Source organism: Heliconius melpomene, chromosome 21 (assembly GCF_056956725.1).
Source record: "Heliconius melpomene rosina isolate 202511_hmr_F chromosome 21, ASM5695672v1, whole genome shotgun sequence".
NCBI classification, from domain to species: domain Eukaryota; kingdom Metazoa; phylum Arthropoda; class Insecta; order Lepidoptera; family Nymphalidae; genus Heliconius; species Heliconius melpomene.
Window position 1 is genome coordinate 14,133,682 of NC_140409.1, and position 22,455 is coordinate 14,156,136.

General features: G+C 35.2%; 1 protein-coding gene across 1 annotated transcript; it reads left to right on the plus strand.

Annotated features, from left to right (window-relative positions):
* Positions 1-1,308: 1,308 nt before the first annotated feature.
* Positions 1,309-20,609, plus strand: LOC146527370 (uncharacterized). The gene is made up of 7 exons (XM_085206654.1): positions 1,309-1,407; positions 7,170-7,371; positions 14,110-14,300; positions 17,824-18,000; positions 18,294-18,320; positions 18,837-18,988; positions 20,390-20,609. Exons 1-7 carry the CDS (start codon positions 1,309-1,311, stop codon positions 20,535-20,537), a joined length of 996 nt encoding a protein of 331 aa, XP_085062780.1. The 3' UTR covers positions 20,538-20,609.
* The last annotated feature ends 1,846 nt before the right edge of the window (positions 20,610-22,455 follow it).

Consider the following 22,455-nt stretch of genomic DNA (forward strand, 5'->3'; position numbering starts at 1 on the left):
TATATTTCCGCCGCCACTTTACACCAGTTTAACTTTAATTGCGAAATTGTAACTGCTTAGTACTCCTTTGTGTACCTACACTATTCTTCTGTCACAAGTTCCCTGATTTGAACTTGACTGGACGCGCTACCGCGTGTTTAAGTAGGTAAATGTATTGTGTTATTACATAATTAGATTCAGGTTAGTTAGTGCATTTCACGGAGTAGATACATAGAAATATTTAAGTCATAGTGTTAAAACTCTCCGTACTTCACGTTTGGTCAATTTTAGAGATATTGGGCGAAGAGTAGATGAGAGGAATCGAACGCATCAACTTTGTCTTATTAGGTCCTTTGATTAAAAATATTTTTAAATATAAATATTTTTCAAATCTTACGCTGAGAAAACAATTATTTTTATTACCTAGCTCTAGTAACAAAATAAGATGAAATATTCGTGTAAATTATATTCACAGCTATTTTCTAAATTTAAGGTTAATAGACGAAGAAATATTTTTTCATCTGCAAAGTATTATTTGACAATAAGAATATATATTTTTTTAAAACGTACTTATGACGTTATGGACGTAGCAGCATTTGAACCCGCGCCTCTTGTTACGTTCCAAGAGGTCCCTAGCTAAACTTTCAACGGGTTAAAATCCAAATTGAAATTCAAAATATTCTTTATTCAAATAGACCATTATAGAATAGAATAGAATAGAATAGAATTGTTTTTACAGATATTTTAAATTTTGGTAGTGGCAAACTAAGAAATTTATTATCTTAAAAAAACTGTTTAAGGGAAATAATATAGTAATTTCACAAATAATATAGTAATTAATGTTCTTTAATATTTGCAAGTAAAAATATTTTTTCTTTTAATTATTATAAATTTAAATTATTCTAAACTCTCCAGTAGGAAAATATACCCACAACATTTGCTATCAGTAATTTTATTTTACAGTAAGTATGGAATGCCAGTAATTTTATATAAAGTCAGTTTGTCTTGGCTCTAATCTCAACAGACACGGCGTTTAACAGTTCCAAAGCATGGCTCGGGCGTAACCAAATATAACTGAGTTCGTAGACCAGAATATCCTAGTACAGTCTCAGTATCAGGCGAAATATCGATATAACATGATTTTCATCGGCTTACATTTGTAAATCTTGGTAAATATTAATAGTAAAAACATTGATTATAATTAATTGAAAAACTCCTCACTATAATGAAATTTATTTAATGTAATATATTTCTAATGTTTTTTTTTTTCTATACATAGTCGTATAAATTTTGTTACCTAAGCACATGTATAGAATTCCTTTCTAGCACATGTATAGAATTTGTGATACATCGGACCACCTGCACCTACAGGACATCGCGCCGTGGCACACACGACTGCCCGACAGGAAGCGTCTACCAAGGGACCTCGTCACTCCCCTCAATTCCGACTCCTGAGCTGCCGCGTCGACCGCTGGTCGAATAAGCTGGGCCTATCAATAGCAACCGTGAGTCCCACGGTAACACATTACAAGTGATTCATGGAAACTCTTGAACACTTTGGCCATAGCGTGATGTAATATCCCAGCTATTCTAGCTATTTATAAATAGACTATATAATACAAATAATATTTTTTTTGTGAATTACAGCGTTCATAATATTAATATACAGTATAAATATAAAAACGAATGCTTTATAATACGTAATATTATCAACAATAAAAACAATTTAAAATTCCAAACAGCCTAAAACTGAAACAGCGTTTGGTCCAAAATGAAATAAAATCTCTCTATCAACTTTTCTGTCGAGTTATGAAAATTTTTAAACTCAAAACTAAAATTATAATTAATACTAGAAATTATGTAAGCTATGTATGTAGATACGAATGTTTTTGACAAGGGCGAACGGAGCGGAAAATTCTAATTAATATATGCTTTACATGTTTACTTTATACAGTGCGCGGCTATGGCGAAATGGATATATTTTTTAATTTTCGGTATGAATTTCCTTTATTTCTTGCAATTTCATTTTGTTCTGTCTGAAAACGTGAAACTTGTGGGTAGATTGCCATTTAGGGAAATTAATTATTTTTCTTTCCTCACTCGAGACAAAGCGCTGTGTTGGGTTGCGGCATTCAACAAGCAATGAGAGTTGGACGGTGCGCGGTGTAAGTAATGTATTAACACCAGGTTCCGTTTGTCTCTCTTGTTATATAGCAGGGGAGCGGGATACAACGTGACTAAAAAAAGTGAAAATTTTTCATTATCTTCAAAAGGTTGAGCCAAAGTTGGATTCTTATTTAATATCACTTAGATGTCCGCCTGTCTGTCTGTCTGTCAAGATTGTATGGAGGTTTGTATGGTCAAGCTGAAATGATTATTAAATACGGTCTACAGTCTTAGTGCCCTGAAAAAAAAATCTTTGAAATCATCGAAAGATATCAGCACCGCAAGCAAGGCTCCATTTTAAAGCATATTGTATGAAGTTCACAGCGTAATTAAAACGTGTAAGGTATTTCGTTATCGTAAAATTATAAAATTTGGTATTAAGTGAGATCTTACGGTAGAAATAAAAAAAAAATTAACCTAGTGCTAAAACAATATGTTCCCATTAAAACGCTTTCAATTCCCACTTTCCACCAAGTTCTGGGGGCATTGCTAATTGAGTACCAGCACTCAACTCTGCGCTTTACCGATATATTTTATTCCCCCGATTGAAACTCGAACTCACATCGGCGCGTTTACAGTCACATCCTAGTGCTGGTGAGCCACGACGGCCTTAATTCATCATCAATTCTTTATTTCAGGAAAGAGACCAGTAATTCACTTCCGAAGCACAACATAGAAATCTATTTAAATACTTGTTGTACTTACAGGTATCTTAGCAGCTTCATGCGGCGCTCGGGAACCTTTCAGGCCACATGACGGCTCCGTACCATTCTTAGTAAGTTTATATTTAGACTAGTGACCGCTAGGAACTTCGTTTGTATGAACTATGTACATACATAACGAACGTAAAATACTGTTAAAGGCAATTAGTAACAAAAGAGTTTCGTATATAAGCAGTGGAACTCTACGCTGCACTTCGACTTGTTAGCACAATTCATTATCTTAATTAAAATAATTCAGTTCCTGGAGTGAGAATCGAACCAAAAAAAATATTTAAAATCGGTTTATTTTTAATGAGATGAACGTTTCTCCCGTTACCTATCTAAAAAAAGCACTGACTGACTTTCGGCATCAATCTTGAGACTACTCAGCTGCATTCTATATACCAGTTACTGGCAGCCACGCCTGTATTTTATGTTGGCTCCATAAAAGCTTAGCATGTCCTCTAAAGTGCGGAACAAATTATTTGCACATCCATTCTACACCTGATCAGGGTTCATAGTTAACATATGAGTATTTATACTATTATACAGTATTATGCTATAGCCTTAGCCTTAGCCTTTATAGCCTTTCATGAGGTCGTCATGGCGCAGGGGCAAAAGCATGCGACTGTAAACGTGACAGGTTGTGGGTCGATTTCCACTTGAGGACATTCAACATTTAGTATTTTCATCGAGATAGATTTTATCATCGACGTAAAGCGCGTCGCTGCGTTCCGCCATAAGTATTGCGTTGTATATACACCTAATTACAGGAGAATTGAATTATGTGCATTCAAATAATAACAAAGATTGAATTAAGCTACATAAAAAAATCAAAAATATAAAATAAAAAGCTGATTTTATTGAATACTAGCGAAAAATAAATTATGTTAGACTGTTCACCCTTTTTAGAAGTTATCAATCGGCGAGAGGTAGTGTTCATATATTAGGTGGATGTAGAAACACATTTTGTGTGGATGCGAGCGAGGTGCATCACATGTGTGGATTCGCATATGTGATCTCACATCCACACTTATAAACAATTGTTAGCGTATTCGTGTAAAAGAGGGTAGATGTTAAAATCAGTGGAATTGTGTCAATCGACGTATCGGAAGGAAGCTCGAGTGTAGTATTGTTATTGCTCTTTCCGAATACGTTGGAAACATATAGACCCCCATATTCGGACTCGCACTATACACACAGACAGACTTACGAACAAAGTGACCCTATACGGGTTCCGTTACGAAATCCTAAAATATTTAAAATCAATATTACGTATCAGATTCTAAAAGCATCAGAATTTCAGTCCACGATTGTATAAAAATACAGCCACCGTTGAACGTAGTTTATTCTTCATACATAAAATGTTATTCCATTTTCCAAGTTAGTTTTACTTTCGAAGATTGAATTGAAATAGCTTATTCAAGTCAGTTCCTTTAAAGATATAAAGTAGCTCCAAATTTGCTTTTGCCTTACATTTCAACGACTGTCAGTGTTACGTTGTTTATACATACTTAATTTTTTGGCTTTACGCTGGGTAGTCAGGGGAAGATGACCCTAGTGTTACCCTAGTGTTAAAACACTCACTTCCCATTAAGACACTTCTGTTACCCATTTCCGTGCGCCTTCTGGCCACGACTAGCCTGTACCTTCATAGATACTTACTTTTATGTTGTTTTTTTAAAGGTAAGGTCTCTATTAAATTTTACCTGAGTCTACGTGTGTGCGTTAATATAATGTAACCTTAATAAAATAAAATGTAAATACAATCTTCATCGGTAAATGGACTATCTTATTCTAGAGATTATCGTGTTCAACATTCATGCATTCTCCTATTGTGTAACTTTATTTCTTTCTCACTGTATAACTTCCCTCGTGTGTTCTCGATTCAACTTGAAATTAGCGAAGTGATTTCGCGCTCAACCGTCACGCTTAGAACGACATACACCTAGAACTAAACCCGACATTTTTTTTTACCTTAAATAAATCCACGTAAAACATTAAGCACTCATGGCGTAGGGGCACAATGATGGGGATATAGGGAGTGCGATGGATGATGCGATTTATGGTTATGGATTCGATTCCTAATGGTTGTAATGAAATATTGAATATATTAGTTCCTTCGATCTGGTGACAAGGCAAAACACGGCGTTGAGGCGTTCCGCCACTCAAAATCGAAAAGGGATCGATAATTCCCTCTGTGCATCCTGCTATACACGAGATACAAAGTGAAGCTACAAAAACTTAATAAACTTCAATCCAATAATATTTAATCCTATATTCATTTATTCAAGTTTTGTACGAAGAAATCTTACAAACATCAAAAATTTTCTTCTCCGAGTAAAAGCATCCGGTAGTTCTGCAGGATGAACTTATGATAACTTTTCATATTAGTTTCCTGTCTTTAGAAATCTCTCAGATTTGTATTCAATATTATTTTACAAGTACGTAGAGTAGTAAAACTGTAAAATATGTATGTAGAAATCAAAATAATAAAAATACACAGTGGTGTCAGTGTCATAGGAGGCTTACACCAGCGACGAAGATTGGTAAGAATTAGAATTTAATTAAATTAACTTTAGATTCAAATCCTGCTCGAAAAAGTTAAGATCCATCTTTTCATAAGCAAAACCTTAAATAAAAACAAATTCTAATATATATCTCTGTACACACAGACACATACAAACATACATATATCATAAGCATTCGCACAAACGTCTGTTACATAAGGCATTTACCTGTAAAGTAGGCCTTTCAACCAGCTCTTGAGCCTTCAAAGGCCACCGCTAGGCTTATTCAGACTTTTGTAATGGACATGTTGAAATTGTTTTACATTTTCTTTTTATGTGTGGTAAAGGATAAGAATTTTGCTAGTTGGTCTATTTGTTATGAGTGTAGGCTCGAATTTTGTCCACATCTGTAATAAGTTTGAAGAGTTTGCTTGCTTGAACGCGTTAATCTCAGGATAGTTTCGAATTGAATAAAATATATTTATTTCTTTATCGAAGTATGATCAAATCCAAAGAACGAAGAAGAACCAGCGCAAGAAACTCAGAAGGTTTTTTTTTTTTTTTAATTTTAAACAAATACATACATATCATATTAATATACATAAAAGGAAGTTAATAACTTGAGCTTTTCTCAAGTAAAACATTTTCAATTTTAAATAGTTCAAATTAGTCTCTACGTTCTTGGTTTTTTTGTAATTTGAATTTAGTGGGAAAGGTGGCAAAAGTTAGGCATAAACGCTCATATCTTTTGATTGCATAGACCTAGGAATTTATTTTTTTCCTTTCCTCCTAGAGATGTTAGATTATATTAATTTTAGCTTGATACCTCCGCGTTTATGAGAAAAATGGTCTTGATAGACGGACAGACGACAGATTGACAGTTGGACAACAACGAGTCAAAATAAAAAATATACAGGTATTATACATATGTTATATTGATAGTAATTATGATGTCTCTAAGAGACAAAATAAAGTATCACTCTTAATTGGTCCCAAATATCAGATGCTAATAGCATAAGATCCATCATCGACGACATCACCTTACACCCACAACACATTTGATAAAGTCAACTAAAAATTTGAACTTATGCTTATTAGAATTCTTCATAACTATTTTCTGAAGAATTCTAATAAGAAATACGGAAATATTTACTTTTGAGTAATTACAGACTACGACTACATTTACATAGATTTTCTAGAATAAGCTATTCAAATTGAATATTCGTTTGTAAGGATAATATTATTTTGTCTGTAGTTTTATACTAACTACACTATTATTATAAAACTAAAGACTTTGTTTAGTTGAACGCTAACCTCAAGAACTACTTACTGGCTACGTAAGCAGAGCCCGTCCTCTATTTCAGTCTTGCATCTCCGCACTAATTACACGTTACATGTAATTACATGTTGAGTCTATCCTTTTGTCTATCCTTAATCAGGCGCTATCCACCGTGCCAGGACGGCCTCACAGTGGATTCAAACACTACACCACTGTAAATTGGACGATCTCAAACATAATCGTTTTTATTAAATTTGCTTAAATCTATAAATGTTTCAAATATCCTTTTCAAAATGTATCTCTAACTGGATCAATCCTATTAGGAACGCCATAAAAATTAATAGTGACCACATTCGCTTTTCACTCACTTCTTCTTCAATAAGCAATATTGAATACTTGGACACTTTGGTACAGTTCACATTAGCGTTTTTGAAAAGACAAAGAACAGAGATACTACATTCATTAACTACTACAAGATACTCTTACCTACACCGATACCTGCGATCCCCACTCATTACTTAACTTCCTGTACAGGTTTACTACATATCCCGCTACCGAGGTGTCTGCGTTGGCACTCTCTTATCTCGCACTACAGTGATAACAGCGTGCGTGTGCGTGGTCGATCCCACCGCTGACACGCACGATACCAGACCCATCAACGTGGTGACAGCCGCCACGTACAGGCATCCGAGACGAGGGATACGGGTTCAAGTCACTAAGCTTATTGTGCCCCTGTGTAAGTATTGATTTTTGTGTATATATGATACCCGCTTTTTAACCGACTTCTGTAATAAAAGGAGATTATCAATTCGAATATACTTTTACCTCAGAAGTTTTAACTGGGTGAACCGGTGTTGATGATTCTTTTTTTATTTGAAAGGTAATGACTTCCGTGTGGTTCCGTACCGTAATTTCGTCCATTTCTCACAATGGTATCTGTGAGAAGGATACACTTCAAGAATAGTTTGGTGAATGTTTGGTTAGATTTTGATTATGGGATCCGCTTGAAATTGAACAATTTGGATTTTTTTGTATACTATTAAAGTTACAAGCAAAACATTGTTAACTTTTTATCAGAAGTGAAATTCCTCATCGTTGCATTTCTTTTCAATCAACTTAAAAAAAAGTTTGCTTTAAAATAATACCTAACTAAGCCAAGTAAAACAAACAGGCTTAGTAATTTTGATAATATAGTAGCGTTGTTCTAGCATTAGCTTGACACCGACTTCAAAATTATAAATCTTTCTTTAATTATTTTTATTAAACAAAATCAAAGTACATTTTACTTCAAATTAAAATTAAATCAGCTTCACGCTGTATCCCGCACACAACAGGGTAGGCAGAGGGAACCTAGTGTTAAGACACTCCGTTCTCCACTTTCCACTAAATTCTGGAGACAATGTGTGTTGGATGGCGGAACTCAACGCCGCGCCTTGCCTTGACACCAGAGCGAAGAAATGGAAATATACATTTTAAATGAATATTTCATTTCCTCGAGTGGGGATCGAACCCACGACCAGTCGGTTTTACAGTCACGCATTATGCCCCTGCGCCACGACTTATTATATAATATTTAATTTATTGTTTGAAATCTGTATTTATTTTGTTTAAAATTAATTTATTATAAAGAAAGTTATTTTGACAAAACTATTTTCTTTGAATGCCTAAAATATCAAGGCCGCACATTGTCTTGATACTAGAAGGAGATAAAAAAGGAATTTATTCCTCCGTGGAAATCGAACCCACAAACATTGCGTATACAGACAAACGCCTCAGAGTCCTCAATAATATTTATATAATGCTATAATTGCCTTCATATTATTTAATGATAAAGAACTTAGTAGGAAATGAGGTCAAATGCGATAAGCCCAGTTAATCAGCTTGTTTAAGAACAATAGAATTTTTCAAGTATTATCGTACACATCGGATATAGTAGTTACCAAACCAATTCATACAGACATCTTTTGTATGGAATAAATATGAAATAAAGCGGTGAATGCAGGTTCTATTCCTTTTTAGATAAGAATTTTATTTCACCCAATCCGACATTTTTTTTAAACATGATCCACATAAGTGGAAGGGAACCAAAAACCACCCTGTCTACCACTATATACGCCATAAAGCAATGGGAAGCATAAAAATAATGAATATCTGTATAATAAAAATCCGGTTATGCGCGATTCAGACCCACACACCGAGTTCTTCGTATTAATTTCATGATTCTAGGGATGTAGATATCTCATGTTCCCGTTGAGAACTTGTAAGTTGGCAAACCTTATTGGTAGTTGTACTGTAATATTGCTCTCAATTTAACGATTTTTTCCTTTATTTGTATTGTAAGTTCTCACTTTATCTGTATACGCTCCTAACTTTTGATTGCATTGACTTAGGAAGATATTTTTTCTGTAATCTAAGGGACTCTAGACCGGGATCAACAGATAAAAATCTCCTTTGAGGTACGGAACCTTAAAAACATAAAGAATACCCTATCTAAGTGAAACTGGAACGATCTATTAAGAAATGCTATAACAATACTATAAAAATATCATTGTCTAAACGGGACTATTTTGTAGTATTCTCTGTCTTTTCTAACAAAAGGGAAATGTAACATTCAAAAGTAAATAACTTTTCTGTGAAATTGAAATTTTATACTTTTGTTCTAATATTTATAATAAATAACTTGTGCTCTCATTTTCTTAATATAAATTAAATGTTACCACATCGGCAAAGAGAAATATTTTTGTTTTGATAGTTCAGTTTTTCATTTATAAAAATCTATATATATAAAAGGACTTGTCCTCACTGACTGAGGTAAGACGCACGCACAGCCGTAACCGCTGATGGGAGAAACGTAAAATTTGGGGAGATGTTTACTTTCGTAATCTGGACATCCACTAAGAAGGGATTTTGAAAAATTTTTATCCTAAAGGGGTGAAATAGGGGTTGAAAGTTTGTATGGAAAAAAAATTAAAACGGCACCGATTCTTATAAAATTTGAAATTCAGACTCTTAAAAGTATTTAATTGAACACATGTTTCATGGTTTTCTAGAATTTTTCCCCTAAGGGTGCAAATAAGGGGTTGAAAGTTTGTATAGAATTTTTCTTAAATCGGCACCAATTTTTATAAAATTTGAAATTTAGACTCCTAAAAGTATTTAATTGAACACATGTTTCATGGTTTTCTAGAATTCTTCCCCTAAGGGTGCAAATAAGGGGTTGAAAGTTTGTATGGAAAAATTCTTAAATCACCACCGATTTTTATAAAATTTTATATTTAGACTCTTAAAAATATTTAATTGAACATGTAATTCATGGTTTTCCAGAATTCACCCCCTAAGGGCGCAAATAAGGGATTGAAAGTTTGTATGGAAAAATCTTTAAATCGCCACCGACTCTTAAAGCCGTCTTTTTTAGACTCTTAAAAATATTTTGTTGAACACATGTTTCGTGGTTTATTAGAATTCACCCCTAATTACGCAAGCGAAGCTGCGCGCGTCCGCTTGTATCTATATATATAAAAGGACTTGCCCTCACTGACTGAGGTAAGACGCACGCACAGCCGTAACCGCTGATGGTAGAAACATGAAATTTGGGCAGATGTTTACTTTCGTAATCTGGACATCCACTAAGAATGGATTTTAAAAAAATTTTAACCCTAAAGGGGTGATATAGGGGTTGAAAGTTTGTATGGAAAAAAAAATAAATCGGCACCGATTCTTATAAAATTTGAAATTTAGATTTTTAAAAGTATTTAATTGAACACGTGTTTCATGGTTTTCTAGAATTCTTCCCCTAAGGGTGTAAATAAGGGGTTGAAAGTTTGTATAGATTTTTTTAAAAATCGGGACCAATTTTTATAAAATTAGAAATTCAGACTATTAAAAGTATCAAATTGAACACATGTTTCATGGTTTATTGGAATTCACCACTAAATACGCAAGCGAAGCTGCGCGCGTCCGCTAGTAAATTATATATATACGTTTGGAGATCAAACCCAGGACTGTCGCGTTTACAGTTGAATGCCGTGTCTGAAATATGTTAAACATTAATTTACCACCAGTGCATTGTTTAAATACCTACGTAAGTATGCTAAAGTGTAGTACAAGCTTTTGCCAGACTAAAACTTACGAAACAGACTTTAATGCTAAGATGAAATCTCTGAAGCCATCAAATGAACACGCTGTTTCCCGCATACCGGGATAAGCAGAAAGCTTAGTGTTGGCTTTCTGCTTACCCCGCTAACCCGCTATGCTGTGCTAGACGTTAAAGACGGTGGATTCCACATTCTGCAATTTTTGAGAAATTTCGTGTTGAGCGGAGAAATAAAAATTGTAGCTAAAATAAAGATTGTAGAATCAATCCCACAATTGGAATTGCAACCCACAATCCGCGCCAGACACCAGACACCAGCCAAATTAGTTACTTTAATAAATACCTACCAAAATGTGATATCAAAATTAAAAATTTTCAATACTATCAAGCTTTTAGTTACTTCGTTAACAAACTAAAATATTTCGGCTAAAATCAACTCTGTACAGTACGTACACAATGGAACGGTTACAGGTTTTGTTCATAAATTTCAACGGAACGGGAGAATGCTCACTCAGTTAAATAATGTGTGTTTTGCTAAAATAATGTTTCCTGGCGTCAGGCTTCAGTTTGTGTTGAAATTAAGGCCTTTGTTATATTTTATTTTTTTCCTATAAATTTTATAAATGTGGAAGTTTGAAAATGAAACGTCCAGGATGGATGTTTGTTTCATTTTCACAAAAACTACTAAACTACTGAACAGATTTAAATGATATCTATGGTATTTGCCAACTTCAAAACAGTCTGGTGCAAACTGAAAAATTGTTTTTACTAAAAAACAATTAAGTATGAAAAATTAAAAAAAAAAACGATACACAGATCTGTTCAAATCAAAAATAATCCCCCCGTAAAATATCCCTAGATACGCCCATGAAAGACTGAGGATCTAACGTTAATACATTCCGATTACGTAACACTTTGTGTTAAAGAGTTCACCCCCCCCCCCCCCCCCCCCCCTCAATTAGATTCGAACACACGACCATAGCGTTTACAATCAGACACTGTACCGCTACTCCACTATCAGCTCCCAATAATATATTATTAACTTCCATACGTAAGTGTTGTATCCCGCACGTCGCAGGGTATGCAGAGGAAACATGGGGATCTAGTGTTAAGACACTCTCCCATTAGGACCAATCCGTTCCCCCCTTTCAACTGAAGTCTCGATGCACTGCGTGTTGAGTGGCAGAACTCAATGCCAGAGAAAAATATTTCACTGCCCCGAGTGGGAATCGAAGTCACAACCAACGCCTCACAGTCGCCACTTAGTTGTATTTTAAATAAATATAAAATACACATATCGATATATTATAATTAACTAATAATACTCATTACCCACAACGTCACTCCAAAGCTCGATATTACTCTAATTGCTACAGAAGCACGTACAAACGTATATACCAATTAATTATAATAATTAACAAGTTGCCTGCATTATCGGTACATTGCACGCGCAACTAAATGGTACAATTAATATAGCTATTATTAACTAGATTTTACCTGCGGCTTCGTCTTCTTAGTGAAATGGAAATAACTGAGAGTATCTAATGTATAGAGGTCATTCGATTCATTCGAGGTGCGTACACAAGCTCAGTGAGGAAATGAAATATTTCATATTTTCATTTTTCCTCGCTGCACTGAGGCAAAACGCGACGTTGAATTTCGCCATTCAATACGCAACGCCTCCAGAGTTTGGCGGAAAGTTGGATTTAGAAATGTCTTAATAGTAACAGAGTGTTTTAACACCACCATAAACAAATATAAGTATAACACATTCGAAGTGACCGAGGCAACACGACAAGTACAGTGGGTTACGACGAAACTTTAATAGTTTCGTCGTAACCTAGTGATGGAACCTCCTATTGCTTTCCTTACCCCCGATAAATGGGCAATCCAACACAAAGATTTTTTTTTTATTCAATCCACTAGTTCCTGAGATTAGCACGTTTAACTAAACAAACACTCCTCAATCCAGCTTCATATTATTAGTCTATCTATTAAAACGATATATGGTTACTAATAGATATGTGAGATCTAAATTAATTAAATCATCTTATGACATGTGGATGCTCTAAACCTATCTATGAAGATATACATTATTAGATGGAAGTGGTATGTCGCAAAATTAATTTTGAAGTATTTTAGATCAACGTATGGTATTGGCCATTAAAAAAAAATTGTTAACTGTTATAGGATTTTTAGTGTTCTGTACCTCGAGAGATAGAAACGGAACCCTTATAGGATCATTTTGTTATCTGTCTGTCACGAACATTTATCACGAGTTCACGTAGAGGTATGAAACTGAAATTAATATCATTTGTCTTCTAAATCAACACGATCCCAAAAATACAAACATTTATGCATCGATTTTGTTGCATTTTTTAGGAAATTCTCAGCGTAATCAAAACCACTACTTACCGAGTACCTTAGAACTACAGTTATGAAATTTTGCACGAAGTGAGAGCATACAATACAAATAAAGGAAAATATCCGTAAATTAAAATTCATAGGTATTTCGTAGAAAAAAATACAATAAAAATACAGATTTCACACCAAATTAGTGCACATATCTGCAAAATTAAATTTGTCAACTTTTATAAGTTATACTTCCCTTTAACCTACAATCCTGAAATTGGTATTGAAACTCAAAAAAACATAGAGAACATCAATATCGTACATTCGTGATTCATGTCATCAGTTGTCAACACTCACCAATATTAAAAATTCTAAAGTACGATGTAGGTATATATATGCCGAAGGAAGAGATTAAAACGGAAATTACATTTTCATAGATGTTTAATGATTAGCTTTAATATTATTATCTGTAGCAACTGTTTATATGACTGGCTGTGTTCATGTAAAAAGACAATGTGTAACTTTTGTATAACCAATTAGACGACTTGATCAATAGTGTGTAGTCAGAGCCTTCAGCATCAGAGGAAATGATCGAAAAGACACTAATAGTTGATTATTGTAGAATTACGATTGGCTGACATGTTTTTTAGTAATTTGAGCAATAACGTGGAGGCTTATGCCTTGAGTAGAGTCGTGACGTAGAATGATTACACTTCTGATGTTTTTGGAGAAAGGAAGGACGAGTGTGACGAATCTGCATCGTTATTTCTGCTTGCATTAACCTAATGGAGCCCACAGCTCCAGTAAGAGTCATTTGCAAACAATCTCTTACATATATATATATCTACATCGTCAAATTTAGTTCGTTTATCAATTGAAATGTTTATTTTGACCGGACTATACAATAAGTATTCTTTATTGTACTGAAATACATAAAAAACTCTTCACATATCTTATAAGAGACTAAATTCATCATCTTTAAGCCAAATATTCGAACCCATATTAACTAACTGATCAACTATTCCACAGTATCAAATGTAACAGCGGAAAGGGCATATATGGTACAAAAATCTCCAGCGTTTATGCTTCTTGCAAAGAAAGTACCTGATGCTCTCGCCGAGGTGCCCCTACGGCCCATCTCTATAGAGTTCCAAGGTGAAGAAACTTTAGCTTTACATGAGGAGTGCTTAATGCCTGGCTGGCACTTTTTCTATAAGGGAGTATGTATTTTTCCTTATATATTTTCGAATATTATTTTATTAATAGTTTCAGAGACATGGTTAAGTAGCGGAACTCAATCACAGGCTTTGTCTGAATTGATCTTGAATATGTATAAAATTTATATATAAATATTTTTTACTTTCATTCCAGAAAATATTTTCAGTACCTTGCTCCAGCAAGACAAGGCACGGGCGTTGAATTCCACCGTTTAATCGGCAATATTTCGAAAACTGAGTAGTTCTTGGAGAACATTAGAGTCACTCTGCTTACTCTGCTATATGCAGGGAACATTTTTTGTTCTCTTATAATAAATATCAAGAACATAACTAATTAGTTTATAATTTAAGAGGATTGAATTCACAAAATTGTCTTTTTATGAACAGTTTTTAGCAAAATCAAACGATACGTTTGTATTTTAAAAACAGTTTATCTTTGGTCCATCTATAAGCCAAAGGATGTTTTGAGAGGTTCTTCTTGCAAGGTACGCAAAAGGAACCTAGTGTTACGACACAAGACGTCCCACATTTTCGGCCAAGATTTTAAAACATTGCGTGTTAAATGACGGAGCACAACTCCTCACTTTGTCTCCCAGAGTAAGGACATAAAAAAATATAACTACTACGCTACTATGGCCTCTACTCAAACTCTCTTAAATCCTAAAGTGGATCCTGGAGGAATAGTGGCGTGTGGGAGTGTGGGAGTGTGGGACTGTATGCAATTACAAGTGGAGCTTTGAGCTGCTTTGTATATAGTGTTTTTGGGTACAGGATGAGCTCTTGCGAATTATATTTTTCTTATTTTATGTTTAAAAAAAATATAGATGGCCATCGTGTATCTATATACTCGTAGATGTCTGATTGTAAACGACGCGACGGTTGTGGGTTCGATTCCCACTCGCAAGTACAAATTGTATTTATTTTGTCGCTCTAATAACAAGACAGAGCGAGTTGTGTTCCTTCTCTCAACACAAAAAAAATAAACATTGTCTCGAAAATTAGACGCAAAGTGGGAATCGGAGTGTCTTAACACTATATTCACACTGCTTATCCTGCAGCAGCAGCAGCAGCAGCAGCGGCAATTCAATTTATTTTTAGCTTTCTAGGTCTCCGCCTTAAAATTATAAGTGATAATTCTGTCTAATTATAAATAGGTACATATTAGTAATAACTGCACACCGCAGGGTACACAAATAAAGAAGAGCCTGTCTTAAGACACTCCCCTCCCCCACTTTTAGCCATATTTTCGAGACATGCAGCTCAGTAGCGGAACTCAACGCTGCGCTTTGTCCACCAGAGGCGCAGCGCCGTCCCACTGTCAGAAGCTCAGTTAGCGTAATAATTGGAACGAAGTTCCTTACGGCAGGCTTGGAAGGGATAGGGATTTCGCTGCGTGACCGAAGTGAAAAAAATGTCATAGTAAAACCGTAAGAAAAATGCGTGGAATAAAACCGTTAAATGAGACGTGCGCAGGCGCGACAGTCGCATACACAGACAAGTAGTGTATAATACCTTTCTCTTTCTCCCTCTTTCTTTTTTTAGTTGATAATTTGAATTACGATGTTTTATATTTATAATAAGTAATTTATTATTTCCTAAAATACTGAATTTCCTAAATACTTTCTTGTACTTAAATAAAAACTAATCAGCAAAATTTAAGAGAAAAATCAAGAAAACCTACATAAAATTGAGCACGACTTTTTTTGCAATTTGTGTCGATTCTACATTAGCCGAAGGAACTTCGTTCCTACCTGGTGTCCCACGACACCACATTTTTTATTATATTGTTGGCGGACTCGATTATTTGGACAATTATTTATTTGATTAATTAATTATTATATTAATAATAAATGTGGTAAACACCTATTTATAATTAAACTGGGCTGGAGTAAACAAGGCGAGTTGTTATACCTTTAAGCCTACATCTGTGGTCGCAAGTCCCAGGCACTGCTCCATGCTCCACCTGATTTAGAGACCACAGCTGGAAGGTATCTCACTGCATACGATAGGTGTGAGAATCTATATATATAAAAGGACTTGTCCTCACTGACTGAGGTAAGACGCACGCACAGCCGCGACTGCTGATAGTAGAAACGTGGAATTTGGACAGAAGCTTACTTTCGTAATCTGGACATCCACTAAGAAGGGATTTTGAAAAATTTTAACCCTAAAGGGGTGAAATAGGGGTTCAAAGTTTGTATGGAAAAAAAATTAAATCGGCACCGATTTTTATAAAATTTGAAATTTACATTTTTAAATGTATTTAATTGAACACGTGTTTCATCGTTTTCTAGAATTCTCCCCCTAAGGGTGCAAATGAGGGGTTGAAAGTTTGTATGGAAAAATTTTTAAATCGCCACCGATTTTTATAAAATTAAAAATTTAGACTCTAAAAATATTTCATGGGACACATGTTTCATGGGTTATTAGAATTCGCCCCCTAAATAGACAAGCGAAGCTGCGCGCGTCCGCTAGTAGATATATATATATATATATACAGGATGTCCCAGGAGTCAAGGATAAAACGAAACCAGGTGATAGACCAAGTCGTGACAGTTATGAGAAAAATATAAAAAAAAATCTTTGTCATGTATTTTTCATATTATATTGATTTTAAAAAATATCGGAAAAACCGACACCTGTGATGGTTTATCAAGTCCCAGGTCCCAGGTCCCTAAATTGGAAATGTTCAGGTACCTTGGATCCGTCATGCACGAGTCTGGAGGCATCGATCATAATCTCCTTGGCCGGATAAGAGTTTGGACGGTATCCTGCGATCACAGACCACACCAGTGACCTCCCGCCACTTAGCCCAGGCAACGCTTATCTGACTTAGGGGCTGGCCCAGGACTTATAAGGATAGTGCTCTAGTCCGAGCTCTCGCAGGCCATATACTCGTCTTTGACACATTGCCAATATGCATTTCATTTATGGAAAATGGTTATGTTACGCAAATGCTGCAGCTAGAATGTATAGGAAAAGATACCAAAACGCTGAACGTCATCCCGATTATCGTGTATTTCGATTTTTCTCTCTTCAACAAAGAAGTAATCCAGCAAGTGTCGTACCATTTCAGAATCCAGATTAAATGCGCCAACTTTTAACGTTACTTGCAAAAACAGTGTAGTACATTTTTTTTATAGTACAGTCGGTTAAAGTTGGGTGTAGTAAATATTTTGAATTTAATGTTTGGCAAAAACACCACATTTTATTGAAAACTGATACATGTATGTTTCAATCTTAAACTGTAATTCACAGAAGGGTTACTCATGATTACATTACGGAAAAAAAATGAAGAAAGAGTAATATTTGTAGTCCTGGGACTTGAAAAACCATCATAGGGTGTCGGTTTTTCTGATATTTTTTAAAATCAATATAATATGAAAAATACATGACAAAGATTTTTTTTTATATTTTTCTCATAACTGTCACAACTTGGTCTATCACCTGGTTTCGTTTTATCGTTGACTCCTGGGACACCCTGTATATATAATGAGAATATTATGACTTTTTTTTTATTTTACAGGACAAAATCTATCCAGCCCATAAGTTCTTATTGCAGAGGCATATTCGAGTACAATATTTGACTATTGCAAAGAAGAGTCTATGGTGCAACACCATAACTTTGAAATTCCAAAAGGCTATGACCAACCTCGGATATGCCGGAATGTTTGACAAGGCTGCATCTATATGTGTTAAAGATGTAAGAATTGAAGATCAATTCATATTTTCACGCTGTATCCCGCATATGGCGGGGTAGGCGAAGGGAACCTAGTATGGAGACATTATACGAAATGTCTTAATACTAGGTCCACTCGTATAGATATTGTTTGTCACGTGGTAGAGTTCAATGCCGCGTTTTTTTGTTTACCAGAGCGGAAAGTGAAAATAATTTTGGGTAAGGCTATATAGAAAAGTAAAACTACTAAAAAAAATATTCTATTCAACTTTTTCAATTAGTATGGCTAATAGGATAATTTTGTTTACATATTACAGCCCGATAAAGAAGCTCAACCCTGTCACGTAAGTAAAAAATATAATTATGTAAGCTTAGCAGAGGAAACCTAGGACCCTGGTGTTAGGATATTCTGTTCCCATGAAGACTTTAGACACTTACGCTTCTCACTCTCCGCCCAAGTCTGGAGGCATTGCGTGTGGAGTAAAGGTACTTCACGCCGTAGTTAGCACTCAACGCCGTTCTTTCCATCGTTACCAGAGCAAGGAAATGAAAATATTAAAAAATATTTAATTTCTTCGACTGGAAATCGAACCTACAACATGTCCCGTTTACTGTCACACACTCTTGACCCTGCACCACGACTGGCTTATAAACTATCTTATTATCAAATCTTAAAGTACCACTATCACTTCTACTATTGTTTCTATTAGTTGCTCTACATTTTATTTTCACCCACTTCCAAAGGTTTGGATAATAGAAATCTGTTTTAGAAAAACCACCATTTTAACTTAATTCATTTAATTATACTTACCTTGTTGATTTTTCAATTAGTATTAAATGAATTATATTTTACACTTCAGGGTATGTACGGCGCCCCACTAATATGCCGCGGAAAGGCATTCGGCATGCTCATGTCCCCTGACGCTCAGTGGGCGAACTGCACCGGCCACACCGCCCTCGTCCACATGTTCAGTGCCGCGCATATACGGAATTTAATGATTTGCGTTAGTGGGTAAGATTTTAAATAACATTTTATTATTATAAACATACCTACCAGAGCTATAGAAAATAATTTGTTCGCCTGTGTGAAAATCGAACCCACCAAAACCATCCAACTTCGCGTGTACCTTCGCGCCATGCTATTCGAAGTAACGCTTATAATTTTTTTTTTTTTATCAGCATTATAAATAGAGATGGGAATGTCTTAACCATCCAGTTCCATATTAATCGTGAGATTTGTATATAGCAGGGTAGACCGAGGGAACCTACTAGTTAAGATATCCCGAACTGTTTGTCTGGTTAAAAGAGCGAGTGTCGTGTTTTTAATGAGCCGTTACAATTGACGAATATAAGATTAATATGTGTTTAAAGGGAAATAACAATTAATAAGTGTTTGAGGCCAGTCACGATGGGGGGCACAAAGTGTGACAACTAAATTAATTATTTATTTAAAACGTAAATTTCCATTTCTTCGCTCTGGTGGCGAGGCAAAGCGCGGCGTTGAGGTCCGCCGGCGCAAAGTGGGGAACGGAATGTCTTAACACTAGCTTCACTCTGCCTACCCTGCTAAAAAGGTTGATAATAAGTAAAATTTCAAAATGAAGGTTGTTACTATTAACAAGTAATCCTAAATAACTTCACAACACATGTCCCCCACATGGTGACTCCCACGAGACTAAGACGAAAAAAACCATTCATCTTTTGTTCACTTTTGTGCAAAAAAAACCGTAGTAAATGTAATTTATTTAAAATGTTCGTCAATGTCTTATAAACGAAAAATAATTTGTTATTAGTGAAAATAAAACATTATCTAAGTGTTGCTTGTCTGCCAGCGGCTTCGCCCGCTTGAACTACATGATTATTCATTTAATAAACAGAATTGACTGACATTCATATGTGTTGAAGTCAATAACTAATTTAATTTACTCGTACTGAAACGGCCTTAAATGTAATGTTATGGATTTCGGTAAGGATTTATAATATTGTTTGTAAAATAACTGTAATGATTGCATATTACAAAATTTTTTTTAATGAACCGATTTTGATGAAACAAATTTTAGATGTTAAGTTGAGTTAAAACAAAGCAATTGATGAAAGTTTAAAGTAAATCGGTTCAGTACTTTCGAATTAGCGTGATCATACAAAAAAACAGACAGAAAGTTGTATTATATATAGAGATTATTTTATTAAAGAACAAATCTTTATCTGTTGTTGTTGGTTATGGTACGAATACACTACGACACTATACACTCGGTGTATTTCTTTTTATTGAAATTTTTACCTTAGTTTACTCTCACCATAAGCTCGGAAGAGGAGAAATTAAAGTGCTCAAGGTCTCTATTTAATTTCCCGTCTGTTTAAATTTTTATCAATTAATGTTTTTTAATTAACTGGATAAATTTTATTATTTCAGTTTATTTGACCCAGAATACAATTTAAGTTGGGAGGCCATGAAGAAAAGTCTGGAAAACGAAGAATTTAACCATGGACATTACGACTATCTACCAGAATTGTATGACAGAATGGTGTATCAGGACTCTGAGAGCTCGGAAGAATTATAGGAAGAGAAAGGAGTTTAAGGAAGAAATGGAAGTAAAATCTAAATAAGAAAATTGAGAATTATAACAATAAATATAAAATTTAGTACTTTCAGTGATTCCCTTGTAGCTCCGTCCTCCACCTCCCGCCGTTCCGGAGATGGCGTGTTGGGTGGCAGTCCCCAACGCCGCATTCGTCGCCACTTAACACACCAGCGGAGACGCACTGGTGCGCGTCGCCTTGGATGAACGCGCTATCAGTGCGCTCTCTCAAAGTGGACTTTTTGGTTGGTTGGCTGGCAGTGGTAGCTGCGAACAAGCCTACCATCTTGGTAGAGAGAGACCTCGGTTGACTTTCGAAAACAGAGTATCAAAGATACTGGACTGTGACCTCCCACATAAAAAACATGAGGATCCTCCGAAGAGCATGATGAAGAGGTTGATGACAGTGGTAGAGGCGAAAGAGGTATGTAGAGACTGTAAGCGTGAAGATGATTTAATATAATAAACTATAAATTAAACGCTTAACTGAACTATAGTACAAACTAACTACGTTCTTAATAAGCTTCGAACTTATAGGGAACTTTGTTGGAAATTCACAAAATACCTTGAACTAAATTTCCCGAGAAGAGGAATAGTTTACTATGTGTGTAATGTTTGAGACTTCATTTGGATTAAACTATTCTGTAGTTGAAACCATGTTAATGTTGTAGAGTTTCTAATTAGCCCTTAATAACTATGAAAACTTCGACAAGAAAATGTTGAAAGTAATGTTTTGCTAAAAATGCTTGTCAAAAGCAAACTACTATTAGGCTTAGGTATAGCGCGCACTAGTGATTTTTGTCACCGTGACTGTTGCGTGACTGTCACCGTGTACATTACACTAAATGAAGGTGCGCGCATTTGGATACGTGACAATTTGGTGACTTTTTGTCCGCGGAGGCCGGCAACACGCCCGTGACGCAACTGTCACCGCGTCCATAGATTTGTATGCCCGTGCGCGCATTAGCAACTAAATGTCACCTCGCCCTTGCGGTTTCCATACTAGTCGTCTTCCGCATAAACATGAAACAGCAGCGTGTTGCATTGCAGCACCGAATTTTTATTTCAAGAATGGCGTCAAGTTCATCACCAAGGCAAAACGTGTGTTTTCATGAAGATGAAATAGACAATGACAATACAGGTTGACGAAATTGAGTTGAGGCCATTGCTCTAAGACAAATGAAAAGTTGAAAGCCAACATTTTCTACATTTGCTTTTTTTTCTATTTCTTAATATAAGTGCACAGACAACCATCTCTTCGAGATCCATTTTATCAATTGTAAAAAATTTCGTCATGACAGTGACGAAATTTTTTACATTTGATATACCTTACTGTTATTTTATTGTTGTTATAGGAACTTATAGGTAACCAAAAATCGGATAAGATACTTCATAATAATATTATTTAACCCTAGTGTAGGCTCAATAAGTTTAATCATTTTTTAAGTAGGCATGAGAATACCTTAAAATATTTTAACTCTAATAGGAGTATGAAAAATTAATTAAGTATTTGATCAAATAGTAAATATCTACAGAACTAGTAGGCAGGCCGGTATTCGGTCAGTTCCTGTAAGGAGTTAATATTTCACTATTACATAATGTAATTAAATTAGATAATAATTCGTTTAGTGTCAATTCGCAATGCTAGCCTCGACATATCTCTATAACAAACTCTACTGGAGACTTTCCACACTCTTCGTCACCAATAGGCTTCCAAATGGTTTGACCGATTAAGATGAAAATTTGCAAACATATAGATATGACCACGTAGATGGTTTTAGGCTTTAAGCGAAAAAAAAATCTAACAATTCAAAAATTCATTTCTCACTTCGCTCAACATGTGAACACTACCGAGATTTTACGAGCGCAGCGACTCAAAATTGAGGTCCGGTTCGCGCCC